This window comes from Pleurodeles waltl, chromosome 1_2, assembly GCF_031143425.1.
Source record: "Pleurodeles waltl isolate 20211129_DDA chromosome 1_2, aPleWal1.hap1.20221129, whole genome shotgun sequence".
Lineage (NCBI taxonomy): Eukaryota > Metazoa > Chordata > Amphibia > Caudata > Salamandridae > Pleurodeles > Pleurodeles waltl.
The window spans coordinates 1,159,941,218-1,159,959,263 of NC_090437.1; the positions used below are offsets into that span (position 1 = coordinate 1,159,941,218).

The window sequence follows — 18,046 nt, forward strand, 5'->3', positions numbered from 1 at the left end:
GAGTCGGGACTATACCTGTTTCAGTGCGTTTGGCTCTCAGAAAAATGTTGTCGTTTGCCTCAGGGGTATAAGAATAGCCCAGGACTGTTTTCGGCTCGTGTAACTGAACTGCTGCATGAGTTCGACCCTGAAGCATTATCATATGTCGATGACATATATCTGACAGATGATGAGATTCTGCAACATCTAAGGCGTGTATCGCGCATTGTTGTGGGGTTTGCTGGTATTGGCTATAAGTTTAATTTTAAGAAATCAAAGATTGCCTTCCTCAGCGTCATTTTCCTGGGATATGAGTTGTCGAGTGAGGGCAAGAGCTTGGCACCACATTTTTTGGAGAAATGTGCTTTATTGCAGCCTCCTAATACGGTTCGGAAGCTCCAGTCATTGTTGGGGTTTCTGAATTTTGGCAGAACTTACATTCCTGAATATGCATCGCGTATAAAACCCTTATACGAGTTGATTCGCCCGAATTTTTCGAGTAAATTTTGGACGATTGAACATACACACACACTGCGAGAATTACAGAGTGATCTTTTAGCAGTTAAACACTTACACACTCGGGACAATAAGACACATTTAGTGATCAGGGTAATACCTGGGGCTGTTGGGTTTACTTATGTCACCTTTAATGAAGGGGAGACTGTCCCGATTGCATACAAATCTCACTTGTATTCTGCTGCAGAGCAACGTTTTGCACAAACTGAGAAAATTCTCACTGCAGTACAGATGGCTGTTATTAAAGAAAGACCGCTGGCCCAGGGTCAACGCATTGTTGTCGTTTCCCCGGTTCCGGCCTTAGAGGCTGTTACAAAGGCGAGTGTTCCTAATTCGAAGGCTCTACACCCGCGATGGATACAATGGGCTACGTCTTTGACAGCCACTGATGTAGATTATGTATTTGACCCTAAACTGCAGATTCAAGAATTTCTTCAATACGAAATAGAATACCCTGTTCCTGCTGGTACATTGCCTATTGACCAATATGAAGTGGTCATGTATACAGATGGCTCTGCGCAACAGGCGGTTGGGACTAAACAACAGTATTCTGCTGCATGTGCGGTGGTGAGCGGCACTATGGAGGGGGAAGTGTTCTGCCCCCGACATACTTATACTAAAACCTTGGGAGATTGCACGGCACAGCTGGCTGAGCTCAAAGCTCTATTGTTAGCGTTGGAGCACGCGGATCCGGCACTTTTAACCTTGCTGGTCTGTGACTCCTACTACTGTGTGCAGTCTTTCAACGAATATTTACACTATTGGAAGACGAATGGGTTCAGAGATTCTAAAGGCAACACCATTAAGCATAAAATGTTGTGGGGTAAGGTTGCGGATCTGAAGGAAACGCTTCCTAAAGTCCATGTTGTGCACACAATTGGACACCAGCGCATTGGAATACACGTTGCTGGGAATACTTTGGCTGATGAAGTCGCGAAATCGGCAGTGGCTGTCGCCACTGTGGCCGCAGTGACTCGTTCGAGTTCCAAACCAGACACAGCAATATCGGCTGCCATAAAAGCTACTGCTGATGGCACGCCCTTTCCTAAAGGATTTCCTTCAAAATATAGTTACTGCTTGAATGGTGCGCTAAATGCTACTGTTACAATTCCAGGCATTGGTGTACGTGAAATTCCGAATAAAATAGAGATACCTCGATTGATTTCTGCAGCCCATGAAGGGGTGGCTTCTGCACATGCTGGGGTGGCTGCCACAATTTCACTTTTACAGGCTCGTTACTGGTGGCCTGGTCTCTATAAAGAGACGAAGCAGTATGTCCTTTGTTGTGACATTTGTCAACAAATTAAGGCATCGTCGGCTAGACGCCCGCAGCAGACGCCCCTTCTGATTTCAAACAAACCATTACAGTGTGTGTACTTGGATCATTGTGGTCCGCTGACACCAGATAGTGCATACAAGTATATATTGGTTGCTGTAGATTCGTGCTCCAGATTTGTATGGGTATGGCCACAACGCTCGGCTGACGCTCGCACTGTTATTAAAGATTTGCGCATCTTTGTCGATATATTTGCAGTTGCGGCTTTTCATTCAGACCAGGGCCCTGCTTTTGCCTCTAAGGCATTCAGGGACACCATGGCTTCGTTGGGGGTCCAACTCCAATTCTCGTCTCCATTTCATCCCGAGGGAAATTCTGTCGTGGAGCGTTTAAATCGTGATTTAAAGCAGTCCTTAACGGCCAGAGTTATAGGTACGGGTCGTGGTTGGCTAGCCCACCTATATGGAGTACAGAGAGCACTTAATAACTTGCCTAGAAGGTCACTGGGGGGTCGTACTTCATATGAGTGCCTGTTTGGAACACGAATGTATGTTCCTGATCTAGATGGTCCTGGTGTGGAGGCGGCAGATACGCCCTTTGACATAAATGATCGTGTCACTGTTTTGCAGGATTTACAACAATTCCGTGAAGATAACTCTTCTGCCAATGCTGCCTCCTCAGGAATTAAGGATGAGCCAGTAACACCTACTGGTTGGATACCCAGGATTGGGGATCTAGTGCGTGAAAAGGTCGCAGTTAAAAAATAATTTGGTCCTTCTTATCGAGAACCTGTCCCTGTGTTGGGGGTAAGCGGCATGAGAACTGTGATTTTACCGCCGCTGCGAGGGGCCAAAGGAAATCGCTTTGTTTCCATTGATAATGTCAAGTTACAACATGTGGCCGATTCTGCACAGCAGACCAAGAGGGACACCCAGTAGTTCCGGAATCCCTCTCACTACTGGGGACGAGGTCCCGCTGCAGGTGATTTTCACCGACACTGTTTCCTCTCCGAGCTTGGGGAGGGTGGATAATGATCTTGCGACTGTTCCACCGACGGCGATTAATATGGAATCTTGTGATCAAATTGCTGTACGTTCTATTGACGTTTCTGAACATGTGGTTTATAGCGTGCCACGGCGAGAGCCTCCGTCTGCTTCTTCGTTCACAGTTGCACCTTTTGCTAGAACTGCTTCTGGCTGCTTCAACGACGCTGATAATGATGGGTCCGGCTCCTCGTCTTCAATGTCTTCTGTCCACGGTCCGCGACGGCTGCTGGGATGGCTTAAATGAACATATTTTGTTTTTCCTTGGAACTATTTTTGGCTGTTTTTGGCCGTGATGACTATTTTATTATGGTTGGGATTTGTGGTTACTTTTTTTCTGATAATACATGGTCATTTTCTTCCTGATCGATCGGACATTGAGCACGTGGAGACTGTGTTAAAACCACATTTTTCGTCTCATATGGTTCGAAGAGACTTGTCCACAGTGAACATTTCTGCTATACCAGTTCCGGATGGAATTGTGTGGGATAAAGTAATGTTTGATATATATGGTCCCACTGAATTGATTCAAATACCGTATGTCCTCAAATTATCAATGAATGATATTGTTATACCTGGCATTGTTTCTGATGATTGGGATGTGAAGACAGTAGATTCTATGCTAACGGATTTGCAATATTATACTGTCTATGACGATGAAGATGCTTACCAGTTTAGAGATAATCATGGTGACATGTTTTGTTACAACTATTATGGACACCACTTTATTCATAAAGCTAGTAGCCCTAAGCACATGTTTAATTATGTGCAATGGGAACATTGCTCGACTCCTCCACAAGGGAGTTCAAAAACGTATTATGAAAAATTTGCATATTTTGCTGGGCATGATCCACGTAATGCTAGGTCCTACTATTTTAAAGTTACACCGTATTCTAATAAGCAAATGTTATTGACCGATACTAAATTACTGTATTCCAATTTGTTTGTATCTAAACTGTCGGTCGAGGGATATGAATACTGGTTCAAAACTGTTGACTTGAAAAGTGTTTGGGGTACGAAAAATTGGCAAATGCAAGGCAGGGACACGTTATTTAGAGCATGTATTATCCCTGTGCAGATGATTTTCCTCAATGACACAGTACAACAGACTAGCTGTTTGGGCTTAGCGACGATTAAGGAGTTAACTTTGCCTAGTATACCTGTCCCTTCGAAATTAAAAAATTGGCAGCACTATGTGAATGCTACTTTCGGTGACTTTACACATTGGGTCCAGAATGGTACACTTAACACTTCATCGTTTCATCCAGGCGGGTGGTTATTATGGCCTGTAGACACTAATATGTGTCATCAACGTTTTGTCACCTCTTCAGGGGGGTTCAGGACTAGTAGGGCAGACCCTCGTTACGTTTCACCAGAACATGCTGATATTATAACTACATACAGTGTGGGGAAGCTTTGTCAGCAATGTTTGAAGTCTTCCACGCTGGATGCAGTTAAGTCACATCTCATGTTACTGTCTAATAATACTGATTTACAAGATTTTTTGTCAGGTCCCAGAGTACCACGGAAGAAAAGGTTCTTATACGAGGTTTATAATGAGATTTGGAAGCTTTCACAACAAGAGGCTGCAGCCCGGTTGAGGCAGATTGATCAAGAAAATCTGATGCAGACTTTGTCTGTTGTTGATAATGGCATGCATACCCTTTCCGAACATGTTTACACGATTGACGGCATTGTTTCCTCTGCCATTGACATTATTAAATCGGACATGTCTTCTTTATATCATGGGCAGAGTCAGACGCGGTCCATCATGCAGCTGGGTTGGACTCTTCAGACCTTGAAGGCGGGTCTCGTTCCATGGCAGCACGTTCGTGCCAGGGAGATCTTTATCTCTTTTAATTTGACTCGTCAACAACAACTGATGGCTAAAAAGGAAGCGACATATGTTATGTTAAATATTGAAAAATTAGAGAAACTGCCTTTCACGGTAGCTGAGAGTCTGTCAGCTGAATGGTTGGTCCATGGGGTTATTAATTTGCCTATCTCTACTTTGCAATTTACTTCGTGTTTGAAGCACATTCCGGTGGGTAGATATGAACTATTGGGAGACAGTTACATACACGAGGTGTGGGACCTTCCCTTTCAGTACAGATGTGTTAATGGTTTGAAGGAAGTTTTTCTTAGCGGCAGCGAATGCGAAGCTTCTGTCAGCCATTCAATGGTTTGTAAACAGCTGTCCTTGCACGGGGCGTGTAACGCTTCGATTGCTAACTCAGCTTGTTATCTGAAGGGAGTTCCAGTCCCGGTTATTAAAAACACTTTCCAGGTGCTTTCTAACGGCAGTTACATTGTTCTTAACAGCGAACGCTGCTGTGGCATGCGTGCCGGAATAGTTTACATCGTCGTTGTCAACAAGGCCGTTACGTGCTGCGGGAATGTGTTGTTTCCCCCCACTCAATTTAGGGAGGTAGCATACATCTGGCCTCATATTACTACTTCCAAGGTTGATTTCGACAAGTTGAGTCGGCTAAAAGCTTTATTGTTTCAAAAGCATGTGGCCCTTACATCTGCTAGCGAGACCTACGCACTTCAGGTGGCAAGGTCATCGGCGGAGATACAGTCCCTTTTGAATACTAACTTTCCGAATCACTTCGGTGAACTTGTGGGACGTATATTTAATGCATCCAGCACCGCTGGTATTGCACATTTTTTCAAAGTCGTTGGTGTTGGTTTTGCTCATACCTTTTCTTCCATATTCGGTTTGATACCTTCGGCTATACATTCTATTTTCGGAAGCATTTTTGGGGGTTTCCCGATTACTTTGGCTTTATTGGCTGGAGTCTTGCTGTTGTTGCTATTTTTTCGCAATGGCTGTCCCGTCACGACGAGATCCTGTACTGCTGCTCCCATCAGCGCAGCTGTGTCGTGAACACATGATGCAGCATTTTGGAGCGACACTCCTGGGACATTTGGAGTGCGACTGGTCTCTGTCATTCAGACCGGTTTTGGATTGTGTGCAACCCGTGTTTCGATGCCTTTGGTGCTCGTTTGAACATGCACTGGCTCTCTGTCTCTCATTGCAGCGCCCTCCAATGGTCGATACTGATCTGTTGATGTTCCCGATTAGGGCTCATTCCCAGACTTGTGCACTACGGATGCGCTTGCTTCGTGAGGCAGTTTATGAGATTCCCTTCCTGGAGGAAGATGGTATTGTCTCTTTCATAGGCCCTGCACGGGTTGCCACCCTGACTGGTTTTGGGGCTTTGGATCACACCTGCTCCATGATACTTTGTGGCGTGGATCTTCCAATATTGACATATATCGAAGTGGAGGAACTCCTGCGTTCTATTGCTTCTATCTGACGATTGGATTTTTACAAAATTGACACTATATTGAATTTGGTTTTATGACCACATGTTACCTAAATTTGTGACTTTGTTGTCTTCTCACCTGGTCGAAATACTTGTTTTAGGTATTGTTTATCTTTAGGGCATCCTTTTATATTATTGGAACCACTTGCTACCGACAAGGGGAGGGTGTAGTGTGGTTAGTTTTACGTATTCATTGCGCTTTAGCTTCAGGCTTTAGGCCTTTGTGCATTTTGCCCTGAATATATTTTATTCATTTGCTGATAGCTTAGAGCCTCTGTGCACTTTGCTCTACATGCTTTTTATTAGGCTTCGTACTGTTATTTTTCAAATAGCCAGTTCTACGGTGTTGTTTTTTATTCATATCACACTGTTTTGCCTACTTCAGCACTGGAGTTCTCCATAACATATTTACTCTGTGCTTCAGTCAAGGATACAGTCTGGTACATTGCCGATAGACGTGGTAAGAGTTTAGACTTGGCATTCCTGCGTAGGGACATTTTGTGATCACGATGACATGTTAGTTATAAAATCACTTCCTTGTCCCAATACACGCAAGAGGGAGATTCCGACCAGGGAACCACAACTTGACGTTGACTGCCTCGTTGCAGATGCTGAACCAAGATCACAGGTCTTTGCTCAGGTATGAGGGCTGATATCCCCATAGTGATTCTAATAGGCAAACTAGAAGCTTAACATGCTGTGCTCTAGATAGAACAAGCAGAGGGAGAGTAGAAACTGTTTGACAATATGATAGCTTTGTTTTTATGTTTTACTCTCCTGGTAACTATCACAATCCTACTGTGTTGTATTGTTCTGGTTATTGCGGCTCACGCCTTAATATCTAAAATACAGTCGTTTTATTAAAAACATTATATAAAACTTATACTGTTTTTGTCATTTGTATATGAGATCATATTGGAAATAAGAGAGTTGGTTTGGATCTGAGTAACCACGACTTCCCTGAGAAGTTCCGAAGATGTCATGCGCTCGGCTGCCAAATCATTCCTTCCACAGGGGAGAAATGAGGCACTGCTAGTTAGCCGGAGCAAAAACCGGATTTAGGGTGACAGAGTTCTTTACACGTGGGTCAGACTCAGTCCCCCACACCGTTATCGATCCTGCTACCTAGAAATCCAGTAGTCTCATTTAGAATAATGAGAGCCCACGCGACAGTCACATACCTCAATCAAAACATATCAGACATGACACCTGTCCTGACCATCCTGGCCACACTTCTTTTTAGCTCCCCTCCTTCTTCCCACCTCCTTCTTTCCACCTTCCCACATTACTCTCTCCTTTCCCTCCTCTTGGTTTGAGAAACCACTACTTGGTTGCACTGGTTGACCATCATTACCTCCCTAAGGGGCTTTTGTTTCATTAATCCAGATGAGCTGGGAAGCGGTAGACTGTCCTTATGATTACTGATACCAATGATGAGGTGCCTTGTCGACCAATAATCGGATTAGATTGACCTGACCTCCTTGTCTACATCGCCTTCTCTCTAACCTTGATTGTCATTGTACGGACCTCCTATGGGGAGTTTCAACTGACCTAACTGTTCACCTATCTGGTTGTACAATTTCTTGCTGTATTTTTTTTGAGAAATGTAAATATAGGTTGCAAAAAAGGAAGGCTTGGGCCTGTCAAAATGTTTCTTTTGCCAGGTCGAAATGGTAGTTTAAGATTCTGCGCACAATCTGCAATGACATGCCTGAGACATATTTAAAAGGCTACTAACAAGGGCGGCACATTCAGTGCTGCACGCTCACTAGAAGCATTTAATTTACAGGCCCTGTGAACATGTAGTACCACTTTACTAGGGACTTACAAATAAAATAAATGTGCCAATTGAGTGTAAGCCAATGTTCCCATGTTTAAAGTCGAGAGCATGAGCACTTTAGCACTGGTTAGCATTGGTCAAGTGCACAGAGTTATAAAAGCCAACAAAAGTGGGTTCAGAAAGGGTCAGGTCCACCAGATAGGATCTAACAATTGATTAAAAACATCTTCCATAGTGACACTGGCATTTGACATACTTGCCAGTTAAATTTTGATGGTATTCCAGAATTCAGGTCTGGTTCGACAGGAGTTTACACGCTGAATAAAGAAATATGCTTATTTCTAAGAATGGCAATAACCAAGATCCATCTACCAGCATTATCACTCTCCAGGAATAAAACTTGCAAGGATGGCTACCCCACCTTTCCCATCAACTACAAAAGAAAAGAAAACCTGTCCAACCAGATAAACTTTCTATTTAAGGGATTCAGTATCAGTACAATGCTTCTCCTGCAGAAAAGCAAATTTAGTATCACATCTAGACAAATTAGAAAGTTCTTTCTGTCTTGTAACTGTATCCCAAGTCCATAAACATTCCATGAAACATTAGAAATACCTGACACAGGATGGAATGGATTACAGCACACAGGTGACAATCTATAGAGAATGAAGAAAAAATACAATAACCACAAAAACTGAAAAACACAAAAAGGGTGCCATATAACAATAGACACTAGCATACAATTAAGTAACATGCAGAAGAAGAAAAAAGAAACAGAAAAAGAAAAAGGAGATGAAGATGAAGATAAAGATATACATATAGATAAAACATAATTAGCAAAACAAGGGATGTAACTCAGATCCGAAAAAAAGAAATAGTACAAAGGGATATAGTATGTCAACAACATAACAAGATAAGCAGAGGAGGTAATAAGCAAACAAAATAACATAATGAAACCACCTCATAAATAACACAATAGAACTTCTTCAAGATTTTTAGGTGGTAGTCTCCATCCTGTGGGAAGAGAGAGTATGAAGAAAAGAGCACTACTCTCTACTACCTCCAAACATTAATTTGCAGCTACATGGACGAAGATTCCCATATCTAACATTCAGTTGTCTCATGAGAGGACACATGATATGAAACTCTTCACGTCTGGCGTTCGTAGCAGATGATGCACATTGTGAAATGAACAGGTTATGTGCAGACCATGTGTAAGAAAATGGGTGTTTTAGATGGTAAAGATGTGACCTTATTGTGAAGCACACTCACATTTGTATTCTTGGGTCCAGTCAGACTTTAACCGTCAGCTCAACCCAAGGTAGTTATGGCACAGCAAGGATTAGCAAACGGACAATGTGGTATGCATTTAACATCACCAAAGAACAACTTAGGAAAGTCATAACAAGGAAAAGGCACAACACCAATTTATAAAACTAGAGCATATATTTATGAATTTTTAGAGTCCTTGATGACTAAAATCCACCAGAGGGTTCCAGAGATATGCATTTTTAAAGCTTTTAGGGCCAGATGTACCAAAGGATTTTACCCATTCTGTGTCTATGGGAAAAAGCTTTCGTACATATGGCCCTTAAAAACTTTAACATCAAGTGCAAAAACTGCACTGGCAAGTCAAAACTTTGAAAACTTTTGAAAACTCTGTAGTTTGGGTAACTAAATCCACCAGTATAGAGGTCTAGGAGTATAGAAAGTAAACTTTGGACAGATAGTTTAGAAAGCCTTTTTAAGATTGAGTTCTAAACTTTTCAAGACAACCACCATTGACTTCTATGGAGTTATCCTGATGCTGAGGGATACAGGCTTAAAGATGCACAATGGATGCTCCTGATGCTGTGTGGTCCATGGGGTGAGGTTCGGTCGACCAGAATACCTGAACAGCTGCATACACTTTCACCAAACCACCAGACACCCATGCCTTTCCTCACTCGCCCATACTCCCCAAATCAGCAAAATCAAAAGTGGAGGTGACTCATTTTCTTATATCACACTGAAGACATGGAACGACTTCCCTCTACACTTCAGAGTCTCTGCCTCACTTCTTCATTTCCACAAGAAACTGAAGACTTGACCCTCCGTATAAGCACCTTTAGGACCACACAACTACACACATGCTCAAGCACCTGGATACTCTCTTGGGTGAGTAGTGTGCTATACAAATTAATATAACAGAACATAAAATGGATCTACCATCATCTTGTCAGGCACAGAAACCATGCTCCATGCTGTACTGGACTTACCAAATAAATTATATGTTCAGGACTGATCCTGTAATCCATAAATCTATGTGGGAAATTGTCACTATTCTTTCTGCAATATGGTTTGCTATTTGCCTAAAGCTGAAATTCATAACTGAAATTATTATTTTAGCCTTATTCCTCGTACCAGCCAACTTCACTTTAACTTTCATAATCTCTTGTAAAAGTGAGAAATTAGATATGAATGAAGGGCACATCTCTTAAATGGAGGCCAACATCATTTAGGAATTTTATTTTTTGACTCATTCAGATGTTCTCATCACAAGGTATCATAATGTATCATATGGCTGTTTTTGTCATGCCATCTGTTTGCAAGTATCTTTTAAAAAGGATATGCTGTAGGTCAAAAAATTCTGGCTACTTTTAATTTGTTGATGTAATTTGTTGGATGTTTGCAAACACAGGAGTATATTAGATACAAAATGTATGTGTGTGCTTGTCCTAGGATTGACTGTTATTTAAAACAAATCTCTCTAAAATTTTGCTTCGTGGGTTTTTGTGTGGCTGCAGTCTAAATGGCTTCCTGTCTTGGATTGGCAGAAGGACAAAGGCCCTCATTCCAACCCTGGCGGTCTCTGACCGCCAGGGCGGAGGGCAGCGGAAGCACCGCCAACAGGCTGGCAGTGCTTCCTGGGCTATTTTGACCGCGGCAGTAAAGCCGCGGTCAGAAAAAGGGAACCGGCGGTTTCCCGCCGGTTTTCCCCTGGCCCAGGGAATCCTCCATGGTGGCGCTGCTTGCAGCGCCGCCATGGGGATTCCGACCCCCTTCCCGCCAGCCTGTTTCTGGCGGTTTTCTCCGCCAGAAGCAGGATGGCGGGAACAGGTGTCGTGGGGCCCCTGGGGGCCCCTGCACTGCCCATGCCACTGGCATGGGCAGTGCAGGGGCCCCCTAACAGGGCCCCATACAGATTTTCACTGTCTGCTTTGCAGACAGTGAAAATCGCGACGGGTGCCACTGCACCCGTAGCACCCCTGCAACTCCGCCGGCTCCATTCGGAGCCGGTTTCCTCGTTGCAGGGGCTTTCCTGCTGGGCCGGTGGGCAGCCTTTTACCGGTCGCCCGCCGGCCCAGCGGGAAAGTTGGAATGGCCGCCGCGGTCTTTTGACCGCGGGCGGTCATTCGGCGGTAACCGCATGGCAGGCGGCGACTGCCGCCCGCCGCGGTCAGAATGACCACCAAAGTCCTTATTGTTAGGAAGTTTAAAAATCTTATTTCTGGGGCGTTTTCAGTAAAAATCCAAAAAGCCTATCACAGTGTGAAATTTGGCTCTGCTAAAACCCCACCAATATCCAAATTTGTTGATGTGTTTTTTCAGCCTTGAATGGTTTTAAGGCCATGTAGCAAGTAATAAACTGATTACTATTTCCCTTCATTAATACTGTTAGGGGATCATACACTCATAAGGTTATGTAAGCACTTACAGGCACATGCTGACCATTTATACACCAATCTGTTTTCTTTTAGGTACTCTTTTCAAGATGAAGAGGACATGTTCATGGTGGTAGACCTACTGCTTGGGGGAGATTTACGTTATCACTTACAACAGAATGTGCATTTTAATGAAGAATCAGTGAAGCTGTATATTTGTGAACTAGCACTTGCATTAGACTATTTACAAAGATGTCATATAATACACAGGTAAGCGAATGTCTTTTATTCATTGTCTCCATGAGCATTCCCATTTTTTGTATGGTAACTGATAGTAAATAATTTGGTAGATGTCCTAAATTATATATTCTTTACTAATGGTCTTGCCTTTTACTTTCTCCTGCCATGTTTGAAATCCAAATGTTGACCATGGGTAGCATTCTGCTGGGCCTCCTTTATCGTTACCTTCAGAAACAATTCATACATAGTCACACTCATGCATAAGCAAAATGCCTCTCTAATCTACATTTCCGCTCTGCTGTATACGTTCTTGCTAAATTTATGAATCATCTCCTCTCAGGGTCTTATAATAATTTGCATTCGTGTTCGTAACTCAGGGACTCCGTTTTTAAAGGTTTTGACTTCTCACTACTAACACCATTCATTGTGTTGGGACACTTCGTACCCAATTTTCATGCAGTGCAAAAAGGAACTGAAACGTCCTGAAAGTTAATTAGACATTGCAGGAATGCGAAATCAGAATAAATAACACAGATAAGGAAAATAGCATAATATATTTTTAATTGTTGGCTTTATATTTTTCTTCCAATGCTGAGAAATATTGTGTGTGTGATCTTCAGAACGTCGGTATAGCCATATACAAATGGTTTCTGACTCACAGAACAGTATGACTCCGACAGATATTTTAATGTGGAATCATACTTGCTTTTTTGGTTGTTTTAGGCTTATCTTTTAATTAGTCCATTGTCTGCAAGCAATGTCAGTGCAACGAGAAGAAATTGTTTTCCTCGAGGGATTGTTTCAAATTTACTCAAAGATTACGGCTGTAGTGTGTCTATTTAAGCCACTGTTAGTGTTAAATAAAATTGCGTATAAAGGGGTAACCTATGAATCTGTACGAATCTATGTGAAATCATTTTGACCCACTAGGTCATAATAAGATATGCGGTAAGCCCACGTGTGTTTTAATCATGTTACAACCTATTTTACAATAGTCTCCATTTGTGTCTTTGTGCGCATTCACTTAGCACAAATTTGCATTCGTCTTTAAAATGAGGACTTAAAACGAGCGCGTTCATACAAAATGAGTTCTTATGTAAGGTCTTGCTTTGATTGTGTAGAGATTTCAGAAAGATGTTATTTTGTGTGTTTATCTACAGATTACAATGTGCCTTCAGCTCTCTACTGGTCAGGTTTGAAAGGCAATGTCTCCTTTGTCCTCAGTAATGACACCTGAAAGGAAATAACGCTTTTGCACCACAATGACGTTGTTAGAGATCTGGTAGCTGCGCTAACTAGGTTCGCAATGTAACATGCACTAATACTTCCGATGCGCCAAATGAAACAATTGTTTACAGCGAAATGTAAACAACAAGGAGTCTGAGTGAGAGATGCAGTCAACAGTTCCATAGAAATGTTATGGAAGAAAAGGTTTATAAACTCAACCAACCCCCCCACCACCCAAATTACCAAAATTGAGAGAGAGAAACCCAGTGCATAGTTTGTAAGAAAATTAAGGGGCAGACTTCTGAAAAGTGGTGCTGCACCTAGTGCAGAAACACTTTTCTTGCACCCCTTAGCGCCCCCTGAACACCACATTGTGAGTGCCGTATTTAAAATACAGCACATCATGGTGGTAGTCAGGTGTTCTAGCATCATAATTTTTACGGTAGTCCGGCTCTTTGCAGAATTAGTGTCAAAAATGTTGACGCTAATCCTGCAAAGCACCCAGGGGCCCAATGAAAACAATGGGAGCCTCCCTTTAATCTCTTAGATTTATTTGCGCCATTTTTTTGGCCCTCCCCCTAGCACCAGGCATAATGTGGTGCACTGGGTTACAAAGTGGCAACAATAACGGTGGATCCTCAATGAACTCATGTGCAGATTAATGTCCACAGGCTGAATTATTTGCATAGCCAGACACAAGTCTAGTGCACACTCAAACAGGCACAGCACACAGGGAACACAGGCTGTATACATTGCAGCCAAACTGGTCAAAATGACAGGGACCAATTTCAATTCAATTCTTGGAGGTGGGACACTCCAAATCACTGTATCATGCATTCATGACACAGCAGGGCATGTAGCAGATTCATTGCCATTTGGCCTCGCAGTGGTGGAACAGCCACAGCTGAGCAGAAAAATCAAAAACAAAACAGCAATAACTAGGAAAAGAGCAATTGGTATCCCTCTGAAAGTACTGGAAACCAAAGAGTGCAGAAAGGAACGGATCACTCCAAAAACAGTTTGGAATGTGCTAACAAACCCAGACTCAATCGCTTTAAAAAGGTGTACCATTCCAAGATATTTGGGGAATAAAGAATCCAGAAAATAAGTTCACTAAATTGCTGGGGCAGGGTAGTACTTAGTAGGTATTTTGCTTCAGCAGAAAACCTTGCAACTAGGATCAAAGGTGTCTCAATCAGATGTCAAAGCAACATCCTTCTGAAACAATAAGGCCTTAAATCTGCTCAGCTTATTGAAATTGATGGAAAAATTAGGGATGAAAGGCTAAATTGTAATTCTGCTGCTGCATGTGTGGTCGGAAATAACACATTGCTACAGCAGGTTACGACCCTGGAGATCGCCACCATGTATGGCACACCTGCTTTCATTGCAACAACCTTGATCATTTAGGACCTAATAACTCCTATTTAAGAGCATTCAGAACACTGGAAGAATCAAGGAGCTTGGTGCACCTTTCAGATAACATGCTAAGTTTGCCATGAGCACATTGCACAAGCCATGCAGTGTGACCTCTTTACAAAGTAATGAGTGGCCAAACAAAGTCTCACCTTAGTTTCTACTAAGGATTAATTCAGTTTACCTACGCAAACACTTATAATCTCAAGGCAGATCGTAGGACTTGTGTACAAAACTATCCCCGGTAGCTTCATATTTGCCCACTTAAAAGTGTTTTAAACAAGAGGTGAACTGAAATGTAGAGATTGTTAACAACATTATTCGATGAATTAGCCATACTACTGCTGGCTTTTCAGCTACTGCAAAGGATAACTTCTCTTAAAGCTGAATAATAAGCATGGTGTAAATTGCATCTTTTGCCATAACCTTCTGTATGCATGTCAGATTAAACTGCAAACCCAATTCTGTTGTGGGTAGGTATTTCCATTGTGTGAGATTCATTTTAAATCCCGTAATGTCCAACTCAATTGCATAATCGATCACTCTTGATTCTGTCCATGCTGCAACAAAGACATTTCACTTTGTATAATATTGAATGCAGATGAGATAAGTGTTCTTTCACTGCAGCCAGTGTTAAATGTTGTAACCATTGTTGACACAATTTCCCCACACTGTGAGTGGTCACTACCCCTGAATGTTGTGACTGCAAGCATTGAGGGATCTGGTCTGCTAGCTTAAAAACCCAAAGTGGAGTTTGACTAAAGCACATGATAACCATTTGTGTCTAATGGCCAGACTAATCACTGGTCTGGATCTGAAAGTGAAGAATTATTTGTGCCATTCTGTATCATGTAATTTAACTCATCTGCAGAATAGTTTGCAAAGTGTTGCCAATTTTCAAAATATGCAGTAGAGGGAATACTAGGCATGGTCATGTCCTTAATTTTAGCCAATCCCATGTTTGTTGTTTGTTGCACTGCATTGGTCAGCAAAATCATTTGCTGTGGTATTAGGCATGCCCTAAATAAAGCATCTGTACCCTGTACTTGTCATTTACATGTTCCCAAATTTGGTTGCAAAGAAATATTACTCTTCCAAAAAACAACATAGTTTATGTAAGCATGTTCTTTTTTACTGGTTAATGGGTATGTTTATAATAATAGGAAGTCAGGTCCAAGCGATTATGTCCTGAAAAATATGCAAACTTTCTCATGTATGTTTTTGAACCATCTACTAGTGGTGTTGGGCAATGTTCCCATTGTGTGTCATTAAAAAGTGGGGTATGTGGCCAACCACCAATGAAGATGGCCACACTCTAACTTGGCTCTTGCCCTTTGTTCACCTTATCCCCCTTATATCCAGGCAATCATCCATCCTGGGGCTCTGTGGACTTAACGACTGAGCCCTGTACAGCCTAGGAAGCGTGTTGGGCAGTCTCGCTCTCCTGAACATTGCCCCCTTGAGGAAGACCGGTTAGAGGCCAGTGCTTTTGGCCACAAATGCAGCTACGGTGGCTGGGAGGAGCATGTTGTGCTATTCCTCCAGTGATTGACACTTGCTGGTAATGCACAGCAGAGAGTGAATGCCGTCCCAGTTAGGAGCATCTGAGACCCTAGTGATGGCTTGAAACTTGGGAGCATTTCAGCATGACGCCACCCCTGTGCTGAGCGAGGCACTCTAGCCAATGGGGCCGGCTGTGGTGGTGAACTCTGTCTATTGGCCTCATCCTCCCCCCCTTGTTCTCATGGCTGGTGGAGGCTGCTTTCTAGCAGTGACTGGCAGCCCACATGTGGAAGAGCTGCGGTCCTCATTGAAGCAGAGGCCATCATGAGTGCTGCTGGGTGCACTCTCTTCTGTATTGTACTGAAGAGGCCCAAGCTGTCTAATCTAGGCATCCAACAGTGATCTTACCCATACTCCCCACCAGGCCTGCACTGTAAAATGCCTGCTCACTAGACTGGTTCCTACTTTACCACTATTATGGCCCTGGGCTGGAAGACTGTTCAGGGTGAAATCCATATTGTGTGGGACCTGCCATTTCTCTGCCTTGCTCCACCTGTGGCCTGAAGATCTCTTGGACATTGTACTGTTTGCGGCTTGTCCAAAGCACAAGGACCCCTCTGCAGGCACATGCCTACAATTCTTAGCCCTCCTCAATTGGTGTGTTGGCAACCTGAGGACTGTGCCTGCTCCTGTGACCACTGAACTGTTTTGCCAAGACACTGGTCCCTGGCTCCTGCTTCAGACAGAGGGGTGAGCAGTGGGAAACCCATCAGGCTGCCGGGTATGCCTTTGAACCCCCTGTGCTGGTGGCACTCAGTACTGTGGCAGCCACCTCTGCCCCCGCTGATTCTACCTGTCAACACTGATTAATCACCAACATGTCGTGGACACTGTCCTTCATTATGATGGGAGGTAAGGGTGTGTGCAATGGCCATCATACCAAGCTTGACAAATATGTAGTTCCGGAGAAGGCACCTGTGGCAGGAGTGGCCCCAGAGCAAAGTACAGTACCACTGGATCTACCATTCCCAGAGGCAGAATCGCTCACACTTCATGACATTATGAAGGCAATACAGTGGGTCCGTACCTCCTTGGAGGACAGAATTGACTCTGTATCAATGGAAGTTGCCCTAGTGAGAGCTGACCTGTGTAAAATGAGTATCCATGTGAAGGAAGTGGAAGACTCTACTGCCACCCTCAAGGTTGACACAGCAACGCTGTAAACTTAGGTTGACCAGCTGCAGGCCGCAGCCAAGACTCTGCAGTCTAAATTGAAGGACTATGAAGGTTGGTTGAGACGTAAGAATATTCATATTATTGGAGTGCCTGAATGCTCAAATGGGCCAGTGGTAGGCTTGTTTGTTTAGGACCTCATCCTGAAACAGCTGCAATTGCTTGGCCTCTACGATTACTTCTCAGTGGAGCAAGCACATCATTTCCCTGGAGGGCCCCCATGTCCAGGGGCACACCCTCATCCGATCATAGCCAGAATCTTCCGTTTCTGAGTCGACTATGCCATTTAATGTACAGTGCACAGCACCCCTCCAGTCACCTGAGAGAATACAGCCATCACCTTTATTCCAGATTTCACGCTCCAAAAACACCACCAGCTTTCTAGAGGTTAAGAGAGCCTTGAGAAAGTGTGAAATAAGATACTAAAAGATCTTCCCAGATAAACTGCTGGTGGTTGCTGAGGGGAATACGTGGTACTTCACAATGCAACAAGAGGTTTGGAATTGGATTGAGGGATGGAAGAAAGTGAGAAGATCAGCATGTCAGTCACACCCTAGGCAGTGGCATCTGGAAGTTGCTGAATTGTAGCAGCGGACTGACGGCGGGAGTCAGCGAGATGGAAGCACTTCCCCAAGAGTGGACAAGACTTAAGGCACCTGCAAGTGGTTGAGATTCAGTGACTGCCTTTAAGGCAACTTCTAACTGTTGGAGGATGTTCGACATAACTAGGAAATGATGGCAACTCCATTTGCTCTTTGGAGATGCTACCTCCTCCTGTATACTGTCTGACTGGATATTACTGACAGGGTGAGTGGACCAGCATGGATATAGTAACAACTTTCCTTTCTTGGGGAGGT

General features: G+C 43.4%; 1 protein-coding gene across 2 annotated transcripts in view; it reads left to right on the top strand.

Moving 5' to 3' along the window:
- Positions 1-18,046, top strand: part of STK32B (serine/threonine kinase 32B) — a 1,635,948-nt gene that overhangs the window by 683,759 nt on the left and 934,143 nt on the right. For both annotated transcript variants that reach the window (XM_069202951.1, XM_069202961.1), the window contains one exon: positions 11,667-11,840. In XM_069202951.1, the coding sequence (XP_069059052.1) occupies positions 11,667-11,840 (174 nt within the window). The remainder of the gene's footprint in view (positions 1-11,666; positions 11,841-18,046) is intronic.